Raw genomic sequence first — 19860 nt, 5'->3', positions numbered from 1 at the left:
CTCCTAAGTACACAGCCTTGCTTCATAGCAAACGTGAAAGCTTGTGTGGCAGAGCTGGTTAATTTTCTTCCACCTCAAGACACAGCATAAGGGTCAACCGTTCCCATTTGCATGTAGGATAGAGCAGCGGTGTGAGACTGTTCTGCTCTGCTGGGGATGAGGTATGGCCCTATAGAAAAGATGGGTCAGGTCTGTCTCTGTGCGTTTGGACGTTCCAAGGTACTGAGGGTGTTCAGGAACAATGCTGGCTCTTCAGAGGATGTGGAACTGGTTAGGCATGGTGGGCTCAGAGGCAGGGGCCCAGGAGCAGGACAGGTTCTGGCAGTGATGCTGCCTCTTGCAAAGAAATCAAGCTCTGTGTGGCTTTTTCTTACTCTGCAGCTGCTGCAGTCTTGGTTTCTCTGAAACAGGATCGGAGGTCACATTCTGTATCCAGAAAGTACGTGCAGGAGAAAGCATGCACATCAGTGAAAAGAAATACGGGGAAGGTTAGAAGGGAAATAAAATGTGAAGTACAAATCTGGATGAGTGAGTAGAAGGTATAAAATAGATACTGGCTGAACTGCAGAGGACAGTGATAATGATGAAAGGTTTGTCCTGCTGCCTGTCTCCCAAAAGCAGTAATTTCTAGAAGATTTGACCAACTACATGTTTGGAATGTCTTGTGGTTTACACAGTAATATAGTAGCTTGGGCTTCTTCGAGTAGAATGCATTTCGGTGTTTTTTAGTAGATAGAGCTGTAGCAATCCCAAAGACAAAACTCTGTGAGCGAAACAAAACACTGCAGCAGCCCTGGGTGTGAATGGAGAAGAATGTGAAACAAGTCTGCATTCTGCTAACGTAAAGAAAGACCTTGGATTTTGTTATCATTGTGTGACTTTCAATCATGTTTAAAACTCACAGCTTGTCAATATCTGTGCTTTAAAAGAGAGAGAGAGCACATTAAAATAGACTGAGCAAACTGTACAGTTCTATTTGCTACTGAGTTCTGCTGAAGCCAGATAAAATTTGAACTGTGGGATTATTATCAGCCTTTTAAATGGTTTGTTAAAGCATGTTCTCTCCTAATAGGTATGGAGCATTAACAAGAATGTAATTATATTAAATGGAATATTTCACAGTCTTGAATGAAACAATGGAGGACAAATACATGAATGTGAATGTTTGTATTGCATGCCAAATGTTTTGCAGATTTTAAGCTCTCAAATGCACCTGTTTTCCTGTCTGTAAAACTTGTCCCAAGTTATTCTTGGGTAAATGCTGTCTGTAAGAGTTGTGAAGGAAGGAAACAAGTTTGAAAATTGGTCCTATCAAAAACCAAAAGGCGGTAGATTGCATAATGAAGGTGGTTTTCAGTACTGTGTTAATTGTGTTCCTAAATGGAAATTTGCTTGTTAAAGCTGTTGGGTTTGGCCATAGAGGACTAGAAAGATAGATGAACTTCAAGGAGAGAACTGAAGGAGTCAAAAATACACATCCAAGATGTGTGGAATAAAACACAGCAGGCATGAACAGAGTATGGTTAATTTATGAGAGAAAATGGGATGTATATTTGTTTGTATAATGCATGAGGTATTAGCTTAGAGTAGGCAAATTGGTGCATGCCCATTGGTGTGTGGATAAGTTACCATGCACTGCCATTATTAGTTATCTGTGTGAGACTTTTGCTTTGTAGCATGTATGAAACAGTCTGATGTTCTTTTCTAAGACTGTAAGCCATGTTGAACCACTTTAGATTTACCAGAGTGTGAGAACTTGTGTGTTACCTTACACAACCTATGCACAGACCTTCATCAGTAGCAGCTACGATCTATACTGAGAAAATGAAACAAAACAACAAAACAGTCATGTTTGCTGTTGAATCTGGAATATCCTGCAGGTCACGGTTATAACTTCATTTTTTTCCCTCTTCCTTCCCTCTCCCCGCTTTATTTAGGAGGAGAAAAGCAAAGAGTTGCAATTGCTAGAGCAATGTTAAAGGAACCACACATTTTTCTCTATGATGAAGCGACATCATCTTTAGATTCAATTACAGAAGAGGTAAATTGGGATAAAGAAATGTAAAGCTTAAGTGGTGTAACGATGTCTGATTCTGATGCTTTTTCCTTGTCTGTTCCCTCTCAGAAAGAATTCTGTTCTTACTGTCAGATTGCTGAAATTAGTTTTCCTAGGGTTGCTGTGAAGAGATCCTATGCTTGGTCCCTTTTCTTAAAGGCCAGAGCAGAGGTGTCTCTGCCCATCTGGAGACATAGTGAAAGGAAATCAGCTGTATCTCTGGGTATACCTTCTGTTTTATACTGTTGAAGTCTTATTCACCATTAAACATTCCTTTCTCGATGCCATTATGGATACTCAGTGTGGCCGGGGACTATGTGTAAAGCTTTCCAGTTCATGTTAAAAGCTGTTCAGATGATGTTTAGCATTCAGTACAATCATCTTATAAATAATTGTGACGTAGTGCAGAGCAGAAACTCTTGTTTGTTGTGCAGCATCTTTCTGAGATGCAAATCAGGTAGGCGTAACCTGCAGCGCTGGTATTAATTTGTATTCATTTCACAGGAAGGGCTGTGAAACATCAGAGTGTTGTGACATAGATGTCATGACACTACCACGGTAACTGCATCAGGCTTCATAACTACATCTTTGCTTAAACACACAACTCTCAGCACCAGCAGTAATTTCACAAACTGTCATCAGAAACTAGAGCTAGAGCTGTGTTTGTGTTCACTTATGCAAATTATTGAGCGAATTTATTGACGTATAATCACTAAATTACTTTCATTTTCCAGGTGTAAGGAAATCAGAGTACTAACTGTACACCTATATAGCACCTCATTCAAATATAGTACAGCTTCCTCATTGGATGAGAAACATTTGTAACATACGCAATTCTGCTTGGTTCTTTCTTTCATTTTCTCATGTTTATGGCAAGAATCATAAAGCTGAAAGCTTTGCAGCAAAGCTGCACTTTAAAGACATCCAATGAAAATGAATCATTTCAATTGGAATGTTTTCCCTGCAAAATGCTTGCCTTTGTCAGAAATAAGTGGGCATTTCACTTACTGTAGTGGGGATACAAACTCCCCAGTTGGTGCTGCTTGCATCTGAGTGCAGTTTGGAATGGAACACAGTTGAGCAGTCCTGAGGTGTATCTATGTTGACATGGTATTGAGAGGTTTTTTTTCTTAAACTTTCCTTATTGGAAAGTCATTTTTATTATTATTTTTGTCTTTGCTGCTAATTATGTTGGTTTCGTAGCATGGCTACATCAGCGGAGCTTTTCCTGAAATCAAGTAAAGCTTTGTACTGTGGGATATCTGCATTATTTTTTTTGTGAGTGAAGGCTTTTTTTGTTCCTTTTCCTCTTCCATTCCTCGTGCATGAGGACTTTATTAGACTTCATTTTGTGCTTGGACTCCTTCTATTTCTTTTGTAGGTAAACCTTAGCTCTTTCTTATTGGCATAGTGTATGGGAACTGCTGAGTCACGGCCTGAACCTCTGATTGATCACCTGAGGTGAGCCATGAGTCAGCCAGAGGAGCACAGGTGAAGGCAATTCACCTGTGCTGCCGGAAGGGGTGGAGCCAGGCTCCACCCCTCCTGGACCTATTTAAGAGCTGGCTACCAGAGGGGAAGGATCTCTTCTGGAGATCCTCCTCTTTTGGTATCTTCTAGTGAGCTCAACCCAAGGGTAAGCTCTTCTACTTATTCTCTTTTGCGATCCTTGTTTGCTTTTGCCTTACTCTTTTGATTATATTGCAATTATAACATCTTGGTTATACACATAGCATTAGATGTATTAGAGGAATTTCTCACTGTTCATTTTCAGTAACTTGTGTATTTCCAGATTTTATTTCTTCTATGCAGTCTAGGAGCATGTAAAAGTATGTCTGTATTTTAATCTTACAGAATATTCTCAGTGCTATGAAGGATGTGGTGAGACACCGGACATCAGTTTTCATTGCCCACCGCCTGTCAACAGTGGTTGATGCAGATGAAATCATTGTGCTGGATAAGGTGAGGCTGGTGCTGGCAACTGTCATTCCCCCATAATCTCAGTGTTCATTTTAGAGGGTCTGTGTCCATTGTGAAATACCAACCTCTGCCAAGCTACTGAGGAGTCTTTCTGTGGAGATGAGCCATGTTGGGAAAATTCAGCTCTCTTTGCAACTGACAGTTTTAGTTACAGAAACTTGCACGTTCAGCTCTTCTATGTTGCATGCATTTCTGTTTCATTTGCATTTCAGCTACGCGTTCTTTATGTGGATTCTGGCAAATTTCACTTGATGCTTTGGGACTGGCTTAATGTTACGTGTTTCTAATCAGATTTATTACATGCTGCTGTCAGATTGGGGGAACCCATTATGAAACCAATTTATGCTTTATTCTCATTACTCAGTGAGTGCCTGTTTTTTCAAATAGATCCATTATTTTTTTCATTTCAAGGGCAAAAGAGAGTCCTATGTGTTCTGTTTCCATGCAGATAAAGCTGTTTAGGATTGTTCAATCTAATTGTTGCAAATCTCAACCCCATTCTCTATTGTTCCTGCAGAAAACTGTAATTATTCCTTTCCTGTATGCTTCCCTTCTGTGAAAAGTTTCAATATTTGATCTACTAATACCACTGTTCAGCCTCTGCTTTATATTCACTCCGTCCTATGTTCATTTTCTTCAGTTGCCTGTAACTGGATATAGATTTATAAAGGATATTTCTGCATTCTTTTATTTCAGTTGCTATATATATATATATATATATATATATATATATATATATATACACACACTATATATATACACTATATGCACACTATATATACACACTATATATATATATATATATATATATATATATATATATATATATAGCTTGTGACCACAGATGTGTTTAGAGACAAAAATGTGTGTATCTAGAAGAAAATAAATCATTCCTGCAGTGCATTAGATGATTTCATGGAGAATTAGAACAAAATGTTATGTGAGGGTCACATTTGTGATTATCTTTGCTGTACAAACCTCAGCTTCACATGAATCTTAAAGTGAAGTAGTGGAATTCATTTATAATACTTTTTTAATTTGTTTTTTTTCCACTTTGGTTTTTTTGGCTGTTGCTGAAAGAGCTTTTTCTAAGGTGCATCCTTGGTGTAACTGCACGTTACTACATCTTGCAAACGTGTTTTAGCATGTAACAAGGCAGTCTCCAACTTTTTGTTTTCAATGCAAGTTTTTCACAGCTTCTGAAGAAGTGTTTTGTGCTACCCTGTAACTGTTAAATTAAAAATAAAAGCACAACCTAGAGCTGTAAAACAGCTAGGGTGCTCACTTTCATGAATGATTGTAGTGTGATAGAGATTGTAAATGAGTAAGGCAGTGTGGTGCATTACTTTTCAGTTGGCAGTGCCGCAGGAGGCAGCGCTGGTGCTCAGCAGAAAGTTGCCTCTTGCCCCAGCTTGATGGACAAGTGCTGTGCTCATTCAGTGACTGAAATGAGGTGATGAGGTGACCGTGGCTGTTTTTGCTTAGCTGTGCAGGTATTGCATTACAACTTGAGTGTCTTTGCCTAGATAAAATCAGAATCATTTTTAAGTGAGTGAACAAACAGTACTAATTATATTGATCTTCATGCTGCAGAGCCAAATGGAGAAGATAAATTTCTAGGGATTGTTTGAGGTTTATTGAAAAAAAAACAAAAAAAATGAATCATTGAAAAGCCCAGTCTCTGCTACAGTGAACTCTCTAAGTTAACCACTCCGTTGTTAAAATAAATTCTGCAATTATGTTGGTCAAGTGTGTATTTGTTCAGATTCCACCAGCACGACTAGTAATAAAAGTGACAAGACCCAATTTTGTTTCCCAGCATGTTCATCAGCTGCTGTCACAAGGAGGTAGATTTAATTGTAAATCAGAATTTGGAACTAACACAAAATCCATGTAGCTGTCTTTTCCCAAAAGAAAGAATAGCTGGAGAACGAATACATTATTTTAATTTGAAGTCAGCAAATGTAAATGTATCTTTCAAATCAGAAAGATAAGAGTCAGACTGGCGGGGCTGGGGTTTTTTGTGTTTTTTTTCTAGAGAGCACTGTTGCTTCAATGGCTGTAGGATTTGAATTTTCCCCAACTCTTCCTTCCTATTTCCATGATGATAGTCAATAAATCAGCTTTGCTCTTCAAAACAACGAGCACAGATGAACTAAATGCACACAGTTTTCATGATGGCACTTAAAATGACAGAAGCAACTGAGCACCCATCTAAAAGCGCCATTTATGCTAGTTGTCTCTAGGATTTGATTTTAAATGCTTTCTGTTTATTAGCACAATTCCCTCTCTGCATGCTCTTTTCTCTTAGCTTCAATGTAGCTTATTTCTTACCATGCCAAGACAATTACCTGTTTATTTTGTTAGGTTTGTGAGCCTTTTTCTGGTAGCAGTTGATCACACTGTTCCTCTTACACAGTGTTCTGTGCTTTTTTAAAATAGCACTTTCAGTTTAGATAGTGAACTTTCTCATGTTGGTGGGCTTTAAATTTTGTCCAGGTGGGCAGAAGACATCTGCACTCCTGCTTGAGTAGAACTCAGCTCCTTGTTTTCAGCACACAGCATAACAACATGTATTTCAGTGCATGCGCATTCAGCTTTTCAGTGCTGTCCCTGCTTCTCCTAATTAAGAATTATTGTAAAATTTTGGCCTGAGTGTTGGCAGTGTTTGTGTTCCTAAAGGTCTGGTAGTACTGTTACTCACTCCCTCCCATTCTTTTGCAGGGTAAAGTTGCAGAACGTGGTAGACATGCAGACCTTCTTGCAAGTCCTAGCACTCTCTATTATGAAATGTGGCATACGCAGAGCAGCAAAGTACTAAACAGTCATAATGATCCGAACTGGGGAGAGAGAAATAACCAGATGTCTAAAGAGGAGGAAAGGAAGAAACTGCAAGAAGAAATTATCAATAGTGTGAAAGGCTGTGGAAACTGTTCATGCTAAGTATGATTCTGGATTAATCTTTTCTACACAACATAAACAGTGACATGCGGCTCTTGTTTGGTTTTTTTTTAAGTCACCATTCAAAAACCTCCTGGGTTTTGCAGTTTTTGGCTTTTACAGTTACTCTGAGGGGCGTAATTTCAACCAAAGGAGTTGTAATTCTGCATCTTTACAAAACTAAAATTCATTGGCATCTGTAAGAGCTGAGCTTTTTCATAAACTTTAAATGTCTCAACTAAGAGTGTATTTTATGGCAGTTTGTAGGCATTGGTCAGATCTTTTGGTAGATGCTCAAGATGGATTATTAAATTGCAAACAGACTTGTCCTTGATTTACGTTATTTCTTAATGTCATTGATTGATAAATGTCATGTTTTAATTGGGCTAAGTTGAACTCAGTTGCTGTTGAGGAAGACACAGGTTAAATTCTTGAGTGGTGGTCTAGTAGGAAATCCTTCCTGTAAAGAATAAGAAAAGCATCAACAAAATATTCAAAGTTTTTAGTAGGAATCGAAGCACTGGAATAATCCACGTCAGAAAACACCTGTGCTACTAGACCATCAGGAAATGTATTCCTTCAAAAGAGGATTCAGTGTTTGTAAGAGCTATCAAAAATCTAGGATTGACAAATGATCATGTCACTTCATGGAAAACATGCAAAATATTGTCTGCAAATATAAAGAATCTGAACCTTGCCTTTTATTTAAATGAAAAGCAGAAGTCCAAGATCAGGATTCTTTATCCTCAACATCTGCTCGAGTAGGCAAAGCAGAATGCAGTTCTCTTTTTCACTTCAGTCATGGCATTAGGGAGCGGCTGGCACTCAGTAGGAACTGTCAGGAGTTTCTGTTGTCACTGGTGGGAGAAAATGACCTGGATAATGTTGGAAGTGTTGCAGTCATCTCCAGACCTCAATAGTCAGAACTTCTTCGGTGTCAAGAAAACCTCAGTCTTTGTGATTCCTGGGACGCTACAGGATTGTGGCTTTAGGCCTTATCTCTCCAGGCATGTTGACCATGTTTGTTTTTTACTAGCTACTCTCCTATAATTCCTTTCTTGCTTTTTTTTAAATCCTTCTCTTGGATGCTGCAAAACAACTTATTTTTTTCTAAGAAATTACACCAGTGTAATTACATTCATATAATTGTGTTAGTAAAATTATGCAAAATTTCTCAGTATGGGCACTTGCAAAGCACTGAATTTTGATGCTGCTTGAAGTTTATTTCTGAATAGTGTTTATTCTTTTGTATTAAGCCCTTCTATGAAACCAAATACAGGAACAGCATCTTAAAGGAACTGAAACCTTTGTTATCTTTTCTGCTAGTCACTCATTTTCTCTCTATTAAAATGATAGGGGGAAAAGAATCTGTTATCAATCAGCAGTTTAAAATAATGTTAAGATTGTATCAAATGCAAAGACTCGTATTTTCATCCTTGGAGTCCAGAAGCAAAATGGAGCCTTATTAATGAATTGACAGTTGAGAATTCTTGTAGCTTATCGTTTTATTTTCACCAGGTTTTTTATTTTAATTTATTTTTAGTTTCTAGCAGCAGTGTGGCTGATTTATAAAGGTGAAGTTTTGGAAATGTCAGAGGTCTGAAGGAAGTGTTTTTTACTTTTTTTTCTTGATGGACAGTTTCACATATTGCAGGGCTTAGATGGTCTATTAATTGACTGAAGAGAGCACAGAAGCAAGCACTAGCATCTATACAGTCTGAACCCAAAGCCATTTTAATGCCAAATTTGATTGTGAAGGTAAGTTTTCAGGTGAGCAAGTGATTATAGAAGGCCCATGTGTTTTCTGATCACTGGGGATGGAGTCTGCAAGCACACCAAGAATTTTAGTATTACATGTTGGGGATGAGGATTGATATCAGATGGTAAATACGAGAAGTGGTCAAGGCTTTATTTAAACTGGCAGTGGGTTTGTTACAGCTGTGAGGCTATTGCCTGTCTCTGCCATCACTTTTTATGCCAGCCCATGTGCTGCCGCTTGTGAGATGTTAAGCAGAGCTCTTAACAAAGGTGTTTCCTGAGAGAGGATGGTATCACAGAGTACTTGTTGGGAAGAGTTTTGCAGTGAGATTTGGAGATATCTGAAAACTTCCTGGCTTTGAGTGATGTGCTTGTCTGTCTGCTTTTAAGGCACAGGTTACACAAATGTGTTTTCCCATTGTAAATTTGGTAACAGCGCACAAGAAATGGAAGAAAAAAAAACCTACTGGTTTTTTAAAAAAAAAAATTCCTCCTGATTGCCTTCCCAAGTTAAATGGCAGAAAAACTCATAGAGCTGTAAATGAGCGAATGAGGATTCTCGGGCCTTGGCAATTTTGCACAATCCTATCAGAGGGATGCAGGAGTAAAACAGTGAGTGAGGTGCAGCTTGTGAGCAGGGGGATTGGGGAGGTGGTAGCAGTACTTTGTGGACCTGTGCTAGAAGGTAAAACTTTTGCTCAGACCTCTTTGTTTAGGGTTTTCATTCATGTGCAATGGCTCCAAAATGTCACCATTCTAAGCAGGCATTTAGAACGCAATGGTGGGAGAGTCCTGGCTTTGGAGGCTGACTGTAGTTCTCTGGCTGTCAAGATGGCATATGATATTTCTTTAAAAAGCTTTACAATTTCTACAGGAAATGGATACAACCTCTGAACTTTGGTAATCCTGCTTTTCTGTCACCCTTTTTCTGTCACTTGAAACATTGCTTTTCTAAATAGAAGCTTTTCAAGTTCTTGAAATGTTCCCAGACGTTTTGTTTTTCAAAATTTAAGTTGTCTTCTCCCACTGTAAGATCTTTGTTTGTGTTTTTAGAGGGGAAAAAAAAGTTTTTTTCATCTTTTTTTCCACATTTCTTTCAGAAAGAGAATGTTTGTGTAAAAATGGGCATAAAAACAAACTGCTTTTGCAGTGGATAGTCTAAAGGCTATTAACTATAAACTTACCAATTTCATTTGAATTCCTGTGCTTGAACTTCTAAGGACAATACACTTTTTGGCTATTCTTACTCCAGGTGAGCAAGCTAATTAATGGTTGGTGGAGAGGTAATTTTGTTTTGGTTGTCAGAAATGGAGATTCATAACTCCTGGCAGATGATCCCTCAGTTTCTTCTCAACAGTGCTATTACATGGATTAGTAGTTACCAAATCTCTTAAAATTTAGTTTTTAAATTATGTTTAAATCTCCTTTTGGAACAGGAGTGTAAAATATATATTGTACAGTAAGCTGATACATATGCAAAAAGAACTAGCTTAAGATCATATGGTGTAAAAATCCTGATGGAAGACTTCTTACCTTGACTCCTGTTGTTTGTCTGTGTGTAGATAATTGTTATTGAATAAAGGATTTATCTTTGTGAATAGAAATGGTTGTCCTGGTAAAATTATTTAAATAACAGCAATGGGAGTGTGGTTCTTCCACCCGGAAAGGGAAGCTCCAAACTGACCCTTTTAGCCAATTGGCAGTTGTTTGCAGTGCTTGGAAATGACAGTGAAAATGATAACAGATTACAGGGCTGTGTGCTAGCATAAGGCAAAGTGTTGCAGATAATCAATCAGGAAGGTGAATCTGTATAGTACATACAAATCCTGTTTCCCTTGGCTTTATAGCCTTTTAAACTTCAGTGTACTGAGTTGCAGGATCTCTCTACAACTCCCTGGAAGGAGACTGTTGGCAGAGGGGGGGTTGGCCTCTTCTCCCAGGTAACAGCAGTAGGAAAGGCCTCGAATTGTGCCTGGGGGAGGTTTGGGTTGGGAATTAGGAAGAACAGAGCGGTGAGGCACTGACATAGGCTGCCCAGTGAGGTGGTGGAGTCACCGTCCCTGGAGGTGTTAAGGAAGGGGTCAGCGTGGCGCTGAGGGATGAGGTTAGTGGGTCAGATTGGTGGTAGGTGGGTGGTTGGGCTGGATGGTCTTAGTGGTCGTGTCCAACTGTAGGGATTTTATGAAGGGCACTCGCGTTAGATGCAGCATGCTGGTGAGGTGGAAGTTGTTGCTGAAAAGCTTGCCTGTTTCTTTCTTAAACATACATTTGTAAAAACACAGCATAGTGAACTGTTATCCCCCTTAGCACTGAACTAGAGAGCATTAGAGCTAGATCTGTTTTAAGAAATTGCCTGAGCCCACTTTTGAAGTGACAATGTGTCTAATTTCTGACTGGATTTCATGTTACATAACTCAAGTTTCTTATTGTGAAACGAGAGAGGGAAATGTCATTTGTGTAGCTTTGATAGTTCTTATATCTGCACTGTGTGGATGTGAGCTGCTGTAACCACTGGTCCTGTGTAGTTCCGTCTCAAAATGATGTCACTGAGCACTGTGTGGCCATAAGGAAGGGACATGAGATCCTGGAGCAGGCTGCTTTGGTCATGTGTGACTGGATGAATTTCCAACTGTTGTTTCTGAGGGTTCACTTGCTTCTTTTTGACTCTCTTAACAGTCCTTTGCAGGAATGCTGTATAAATGCTTACTGACAAGAAAAAAAGTCATTAATGAAAGAGCTGTAATGGGAGTATGTTGTTTTTCTTCACGTGTACATCTAACTTCTGTTAGTGCTGACTTCTATTAGTTGCATGCGTGCATCAAGGAAAACAGTAATTACAAATCTAGCGTTTTCTAATTTTCACATAAATTAGGAATCATTTTGAGGTTACCATGCTCATTTAACATCCCATCTGTGTTCACACAATGGTTGCAGAACTGACAGTTTAGTATTCTATTGATTATCTAATGTTTCACAGTGGGGGAAAAATGTAACGCGGCGTTTATTTTGGGTAGTCAGGCATCTAAACACCCTTCCCTGCCTTCAGCCCTAACTTCTGCTGGAGGGTTGGCTTCAGCCAGTGTGCAGGACAGGAGATCCGATGGCGGCTGGATGTGTTTATGGCAGCACGCCGATGTGTTTGTTGTACCTCTGGAAGGAGCCACGGCATCTTTGTGAAATAATGATTAAAAGTGGTGTGAGGTGATTTGGCAGAACTCTGCCATACAGTTGTCTTATCATTTCAATGACAGTTTCATTAATGAGAGAGGTCAGTTGTGAAGTCTGAGCATCCTGTAGAACTGAAATTCTAGAATGTGGGTGCTACGTTACAGCACTGCTAGATAATTATTATTTATTTTAGAAAATCCTCAGGTCAGTGCCTGGAAAAAATGTATTTAAAATCCCTATTATGGTTTTTGATCAATTTGTGCAGGTGTTGAAACAAAACTCGGGGAAAAGACACAAGCAGCATGGAAGCTCAAAGCAACCTTGTGATCCTAAAAGGAAAGCTCTAAGGCCAACCCAGCATCCTGTTCCCTTTTGTCTCCCACCAGGGCACTGCCAGAGCCCCACAGTGGCGCTTGAAGTGAGAAACAGTCCTCTGCAGGCTGGCCTGCCTGACCCTAGGTCACCGGTCATAGGTACCCTGTGGGAGCAGTGCTGTATACAAAGTACTGCTGCGTGTTGTCCTGTGGGTGTGTAAGGAAGGAGCCTACAACGCCATCAGAGGCAAAGTGCTTTTCTAGATGGCATTTGGTCAACCTGTCAGGGTCCTTGTTAGCCAAAATATGCTCTTTATGGTGGCAGGCTCCCTGCTAGGCCACGTAGCTTCCTATGTTGACTTGAAGGCATGTCCCAGAGGTGAATTATGATTAACTGTCTTAAACAGCTGAGCTGTGGTGAAAGTAGGGCTGATGGAATTCAGCCTATGAATTAACCGAGATCCTATACATGGCTACAATGTAATCACAACTTTAGACATATTAGTGCTTCGTTGTATGATCTCCTTAAGACGTGCCTGTTGTGCTAAGTTGCACAGTAGGTATTTTATTTGAGGGGAAAAAGAAGTAAGGCAGTTGTGTCTTAAGACAGAATTTAAAATAGCATCTCCGTTGTTGAAAGACTAATGTGACATCTCAGCTCCCCCATATTTCATTTCCAGTTTTCAATGCTTTGTAGCCCTTTATAAAATTGTCAAGTAAAGCATTTATGTCACACCAACTTAAAATGTGTCTTGTAAAGCTATCAGCCTTATCCTGGAGAGTAGAGGAGGGAAAAGAAGAGATTTTCTTTCCTTTCATTATGGAGAGGAAGAAACAGGCTGGAACACAGTATATCAGCTTGTACTGTGTCCTTTGAATGCATTGTAAAGTGCTCTACAAGTGTCATCTGAGGATTTTACTGGCCTTGTGCGAGCACCAATACGTGTTCTGAAACACGGAGGTTGAAAAGATGAAAAGTTTTCATTTTGAGCTAGTTGCAGCAAATGGAATGTGAAGGTCAGTCTGTAATTAGGAATGAGCGTTTCATGTGCAGTTGATGCATGAATTATGTGAAGGGCTGTGCTGCTTTCTCCTGAAATGGAAATGCGTGTTCAGGTATTATCACGTGAGTGTAAAAATCTTCATTTCTTCAGCGATTTGAAAAAGAGCCAGGCTTTTTAAGAAGACAAATAATAATAGTAATGAAAAAAGAGCTTATTTAGAAGGAAAAGCAGGGGATATTTTATAGTAATGCGTAGTGTTTGCAGAATTTGTAAATGATAATGAGTGACATGAGCTGCTGATGCTATGAAGTGATTGAAGTAATATCAGATATTTGACAGGATGTAAGAAGGAGAGGACAAAGCAGAGGTATTTTAGGCTGCTGTATTTCTTTCTGTCCTGTGCAGAATTCACCTGGGTTTATTTCAAAGCCTGTGTGGGGATGTTGAGCTGGTGATGGGTTTGGGGTGTTTGGACCAGAAAAATACGCACCAAACTGGGACTAATGACAATCCCACAGTCTCAGCAGAAAAGAAGTTCTATGGAGCAGCTTATTAAATCTTTGAAAGTTAACAAAGGAACTGAAGTGCTGAGTAGTAATATATTAGTACTTACATCAGGGAGCTGACGCGTGAAGTAGATGAATGTCGCGTGTCTTTGGCTAGCTCTCCCACATAGCAGGTGTCACAGATGTCTGTCCACTGACGAGGGAGAGAGACTTTGGCAGACTTCAGACTTTGAAATGGTTCAATTTAAACTCCTGCGTATCTATAATGTAGAAAGAGAGTGTGTATACACCTGAGAATGGCTTAAAGCTGGGACGAAGTCGAAAAGATGGGTAACCTGTAAAATTGTACTGTGGAACTCCTGAAGTTTACCTTTGAGGGTGTGGAGGGAATCAATTTGCAGTCAGTGGTATTCAGTGTGTGTGCCGCACAGAGTGACTCCAATGCAGTTACTGAGAACACCCCTTGCCTGAGCAAACAAGGTTTCTGAACTTTTTAGGGTAAAAATAATGACCCTGTGTTGGACAGAGCAGTAATGCTTTTTTTGTGTGTTTTACAGTATTTAAATATAAATGGCTCACGAAGAGAAACTCGGAGGGGCAATACTGGAGAGCAGTGGGGAGAAGGATTTCCTAAAACAGGTTCCTTAACGGCTGGTCTTGGCCTCAGGTTTTCCTTGCAGCTTCTTAAACATTACTTTGCTCTGTTACCTCTTCTCCCTTTGCTATCCCCATAGCTGGACTAGAATTCTCCTATCATTCCCCCTTGAAAGAATTCCTGTCTGTGAGCTTGAGGAAACATGACCAGCTTGTCACATAGGGCCGGGCTTTTTCTCTCACGTGCTGCTTTCAAAGGAACTTAGTGGGTGAGCTGTGCAGTGGGATGCTGCACAACGAAGGCCCTGGTGCTGCAATCAGACTTCTCGGGCAGCAGCTGTCCTGCCAGGAGGGGTTTGCTTCACCAAGTGCTGCGTGGGGAGCTCTGCCACAGCTTCTGCTTCTTCCAGTTTGGGAGGGCAAGTAGCCTGAAATATGAGGAATCTGTGACCTGCCGCCTTGGTGCCGGCTTTCATTTGCTCTTCCGTATTGTTTGGGTTGTACAGGCATCCAATCCTCAATAGTATCTGTGTGTGATCAGGTTACAGAGCTGTGCTTCCAAAATGGACAGAGAGCAATACGTGTGCACAGTTCTGACAGTGTGGAAGGGATGATTTTCAACATCACCTCCACCAAAAATAGTGTTTGCCAGAACCCTGCACTTCTGCTTAGCGCTGCTATCGAGAGTCTACCTGTGCTGAGATGTGTTTGGTGCTGTATCTTTGTATCTCAGAACTCAGGTCCCATCAGCTTTGTGCTTTCCTGTCAGTCCCCCTGGAATTTTGGATGCTAGAGGTCTCCAGCTGCCCTTGGAAACCTTCTGTCACCACGTGTAGAGCTCTGAAATCATACCTACTGAACCCTAGTTAGGCAAGGCTCACCTGTTGCCTGACAAGAGATCCATGTGCGTGCTGACAGCTTATAACATGCTAGGATGTCTTTTTTAAATGCCTCCAGCAAAATCGTCAGCTGGAATTTCCATCAGCTATTAGATTCTAAACTCCCCAGGTACTTGTTATGGGAAGTGGCTGTAGGTAAATAAGGTTTTGAAGGCTTCCTCTGTGTGTTCCATGTACTGGGTTCATATGCGAGTAACCATAGTTCTCTCAGACACAGCTGGATTCTGCCATGATGCAGCAGCTCTCAGCCACAGTCTGGAGATATTTATTTACACATCCTGTGTGTATGCCCTGTGTGCAACACGCACTGGAATGGTAAGTTTAAAATACAAGGATTGCTCCAAAAGTAATGCCTCCTATCTTATTCCATTGGCCCACAGTATCAGAGGCAGGTGGTTGCAGCAGTGGTAACAGCAATGTGAAGGACAAGCCACGTTCTGGATGGCCATATACAAGCTGTAACACCACAAGATGGAGAGCAGCTTGATCAGCTCATCTGTGCCGAATTGGCGAATGATGGTGACTATGTTTAATAAAAGCATTCTGGAGCTGAGAATTTCTCTATCAAATAGTGTTGTTGTTCTCTTTGTTTCTGTTGTAGTTTCCATGGAAATAAATAGAAGGCATTACTTTTTGAACAATCTATGTACTACATATCCTTTTTGTAGGCAATGTGTGCAAATCATGTTTAGCACTCAGTTCCTAATTCATACAGAAAAGGCCATCAGGCCTTGAGTGCATATATATGTACTAAAGGTAAGCATAGAGACCAGAGTTAATGAAAGGAGGAGCAGGAAACAACTGAAGGCAGACTGCAATACTGAATGTATTACCTACTATAAATAGCATAAAAGTAATTTATAGCAAGTCAAATGCAAATAACACTTGTTTTCTATAATTCTCTTTTGATTTCAATGGATTAACAACTCCAGAAGCTGTCAAAAAGTGTTTTATATTGATTATGTTGTGGTTTTGCTTGCATTTAAGGCCCCCAGACTTTCTAGTTATTGTTTGGTCTACTGGAAAGAAGTCTTAATTCTAGCAAATAAGTGTTTAAGTGATTCTGATAGGTGTCTAGACAAACAAATCCTATAAATGGCTGTTTTCAGTCTCTGATATCAAGGACTTGGTGGGAATTTATTTGGAGGAAATACAGGCTCGTCTCTGATTTAGACTAAAGCTGCTTTACTAGTATTAAAGGGGTGAAAATACAAAAATGTAGAAAACTGTGCTAACTTGCATATGCTTTAAAATTGATTGGACGCATCTCTTACGTACCTTACTTAAAGGAATGTTAAGCTCTTTTACTACATCTGCAAATTACAGCTGTTTGACAGTTTGGGTTTAGTCTGACAGCTCGCATCAGTCAGAATGTGATGAGCAGAAGACCAAGAGGCTGCAATGCTTGCTGACAACTGGAACTCGTAATTTGAGTCAACTAGAAAATGTTGAAAAGTCGGTACAAACTGCCTGTGATGTGTTGAAGACACGTGTTGTGCTCCTGTTGGCTGCAGGGAGATGCAGGTGGTCATGGAAATGGAGTGGTCGCGACCCAGAGTGGGGGCAAAAAGTCTTACTCTAGGACCATGTTGTCATCCAGGTGGATTTCTCTATAAATGACCACATCGAACTCCTAAGGCTTGAAATCAACTAAAAAGTAGTTTAGTGCTAAAACTTCAGTTTTAGTATAGGTCAGTGTAAGTGTGGTGTGAGCTCACAGATGCGTGTGTGTCCTCTAAGCATAGAAGGCACTGAAATTGCATGGTCTAAGTGTAACCAGTCGAGTAGAAGAGCTGTCTCTCTTTGCCAGAAAAGATTCCTTGGTAAATTACTTTGTTATGTCTCTGAGTGAAGTGTATGGTTCCTGGCAGAGAGCAGGATTCCCTCTGGTATATTTTGAAGGCAACACCAGCTTGTTTTAATGCACACTTGTTCTGAAGTTACAGAACATGTTACAAGAGCTGTTAGAATGGCTGTGCAGAACTTCAGAAAACATTGGTTTACCATATTAGTGGCAACGTAGCCAACTGAATTCAGATGGTGCTCTTTTCTAAAAAAAGGAACGTGGCCACAAAGGAGTGAAAAAACCCCATAATATTCAGTGAATTATCCAACTGTTGCCACCATAGTTTTGAGTCACAGATCATACAACAGTTAGCAGTAATGAGAGCAAATATGTGAAGGAAGTTCTTGCTGCTAAGTTTCTTCTTGCTGTTTGACCAGACGTTTGTAATCTGCAACAGGAAAGAAAGCCACTGTGTTTGAAGAGAACAAGAATAATGTACAAGTATGGTCACACAACTGAGGGTGTGCATTTGTCCTTCATGGAAGACCTCTAAATCCATCCAAATGTTGGGATTTCAGTCAAGGTTAAGTTCTGTGGGTCTCAAAATCTTGGTGCTACCATCACAGAAGGCTGTGAGTAAAGGCTGGCAATTGAGAGCTTGCCACAAATCCTGTGGATCAGTTGCGTAGCTTCTTTTTGCTTCAGGTTACTTAGGCAGTACTGTCATTATCTACTGTATGAAATGAAATCACAACTTTGCATGTGATTGTCAGGAAGATCCCAGGCTACAGGCTATCTGGCAGAACTGCTGCCTCCTCTTTGGGAGAAAAGCATGCGTTATTCTCTGTGGGAACAATAGATTAGAGGGCATTAATCTCTTTACACTGAGGCCTTGCACAGTGTCCTGTGAAAGAAGATGACCCCCTCAGTGTTTACACTGGTTTGTGTAGCTTTCAGTCTGAAGGGCAGAGAAATCTCATCACTTGAGAACTCCTAGGGCTTCAGTGCGAAGCTGAAAATCAGACTAATTTGAACAGAGACCACGCTGACAGCAAGCTACTCCAGGATATGTGATGCACTGTAGAGCTAACCGAGCTGCCCTATGCCCTTAGGACAGGCTAATAACTGAATAAGGATTTTCCCCCCCTTTTTTTACTGTTTTTATTTAAACTAGATGCAAGATGAAAAAAAAAAAGAAAAGCAAGCATGCATGCCCTGCATTTCCTAGAGGAGGAGCTAAGTGTTGTGGTGGAAATGGTAAGAGATCCTTTTGTGCTGCAGGCTGAGGCAGATGAACTGCAGACCTTCAGCATCTCTCTGGAGGGAAAATGTGATACCCCAGAGACTGGGTTATCAAAACAAGCAGGCCACCTCTGACTATTAAAAAATGCCCTTTAATTTTTACCTTAGCCTTTATTTTGGGGAAGTTGATGAGAGATGAAAGAATCGTATTAATCTGTAGTTCTAGTTGTGTTTCTTTTTGTTGTCAAATGTTTTGCCCAAGGAAGACAGCTAAGTTGGGTTGCATGGGTGTAAAACTTTCCTTTTACTGATATTAAAATAAATAGGCGACTCTCATTGAACTGCAGCTTGGTTTTTGTTGGGTTGGAAAGCATTTTTTCTGCGAGGAGATGATTAAAACACCATATATCCTCACATTAATAAAAATCCCTTGTGAAAATGCTGAAACTAAATGGAATATTTCCAGAAAAATCAAGCATTGTTATGATGTTTCTGAAGCGTGTGTAAAATAATCCTGTCTTCCAAGAAGATGCTTAGAGTCCTTTGGATGGAGTAGGCATCTGCCAGAGTAGAGTCACACATAAGATAACATGATTGACCATTTTTGGCATACGATGGTCTAAATTGGCTCATCTATTGGCTGTCAGTCTCTGCTGAATTAGATCCAATTCTTTGTAGGCACGTTTCCATCTGGTTAAGTTTAGGACTCAAGCTGTTTATATATTAAAAAAAAAAAAAAAAAGTATTTCATACCAGTAACAGTCACTGGGAAAAGATTTTTCTTATGTTCCAAATGCATTTCAGAACTATTTGGCTTCCCTTACTGGGCAAAATAACCTTCTAAAAAGTGAAAGATGCACCCATGTTTTAAGATCCTTGTAACACAGATAAAATGGAAATTCAGATTTTTATTCGTGCACACTTACATGATTATATGGCTGCATATAATTCTGTAATGTGCTATTCTTCTACATTCAAAAAAAAAAAAAAAAAAAGCCAAACAGATTTTAAGCCTGCTAATATTTTAGCTGTGTGCATTAGGAAAGTGGGATGAATACATGATTGGCCTTGCATTATTTTTATTCTGAATATTAGCCATCTGGCACTGTGTGCTTCAGTATTTAGTGCCACAAATAATAATGAAAAATATGGTAATATCTCATGATGCTTTAACATAAAAATATAAGACAGAGGGTATAAAGCTTTGGGTGTATAATCTTAAAGCTGCCAAAGCAACTTCTTCCCTCTGCCCTTGTTTTCCATAAATGACTCTTTGATTGGAGACAGTAGCGGTAATACGAAAGTCGCTGGTTAACGCATGCTAATGAAGCTGCTTTTCTTGTACTTAATGGACTGTGGTCCTGAAGAAAACAGGTAGTAAACCCCCAGGATTTGTACCTTTCTATTCATGTAGATGTGGGTGCATCCAAGATGCACAAGGAAATGCGATTTGCCTCCTGTTTCCATGCAGCCCGCCCCAAACGGAGACAGGAGCGTAACATGAAAGATGACAAGGCTAAACAGAATTTGAGTTGCCATCTGTTGGCACGGAGTTCTCACCAGCTCTTTTCAACTCTGCCGTGCTCATCCAGGATTTTAGATGCACGGCAGCT

General features: G+C 40.0%; 1 protein-coding gene across 1 annotated transcript in view; it reads left to right on the top strand.

The window, feature by feature from the left end:
• The window catches only part of ABCB7 (ATP binding cassette subfamily B member 7), a 36795-nt gene extending 26457 nt beyond the window's left edge, over positions 1–10338 (top strand). Inside the window, exons 14-16 of the mRNA XM_042876781.1 lie at positions 1938–2041; positions 3911–4018; positions 6761–10338. Of these exons, the coding sequence (XP_042732715.1) occupies positions 1938–2041; positions 3911–4018; positions 6761–6979 (431 nt within the window). The 3' untranslated portion in view covers positions 6980–10338. The remainder of the gene's footprint in view (positions 1–1937; positions 2042–3910; positions 4019–6760) is intronic.
• The last annotated feature ends 9522 nt before the right edge of the window (positions 10339–19860 follow it).

The sequence above is a fragment of the Lagopus leucura genome, unplaced genomic scaffold (assembly GCF_019238085.1).
Source record: "Lagopus leucura isolate 7727_CA_CO unplaced genomic scaffold, USGS_WTPT01 Super-Scaffold_100016, whole genome shotgun sequence".
NCBI classification, from domain to species: domain Eukaryota; kingdom Metazoa; phylum Chordata; class Aves; order Galliformes; family Phasianidae; genus Lagopus; species Lagopus leucura.
Note: the sequence above shows the minus strand (reverse complement) of the source record. Positions and strands in the feature narration are given on the sequence as shown.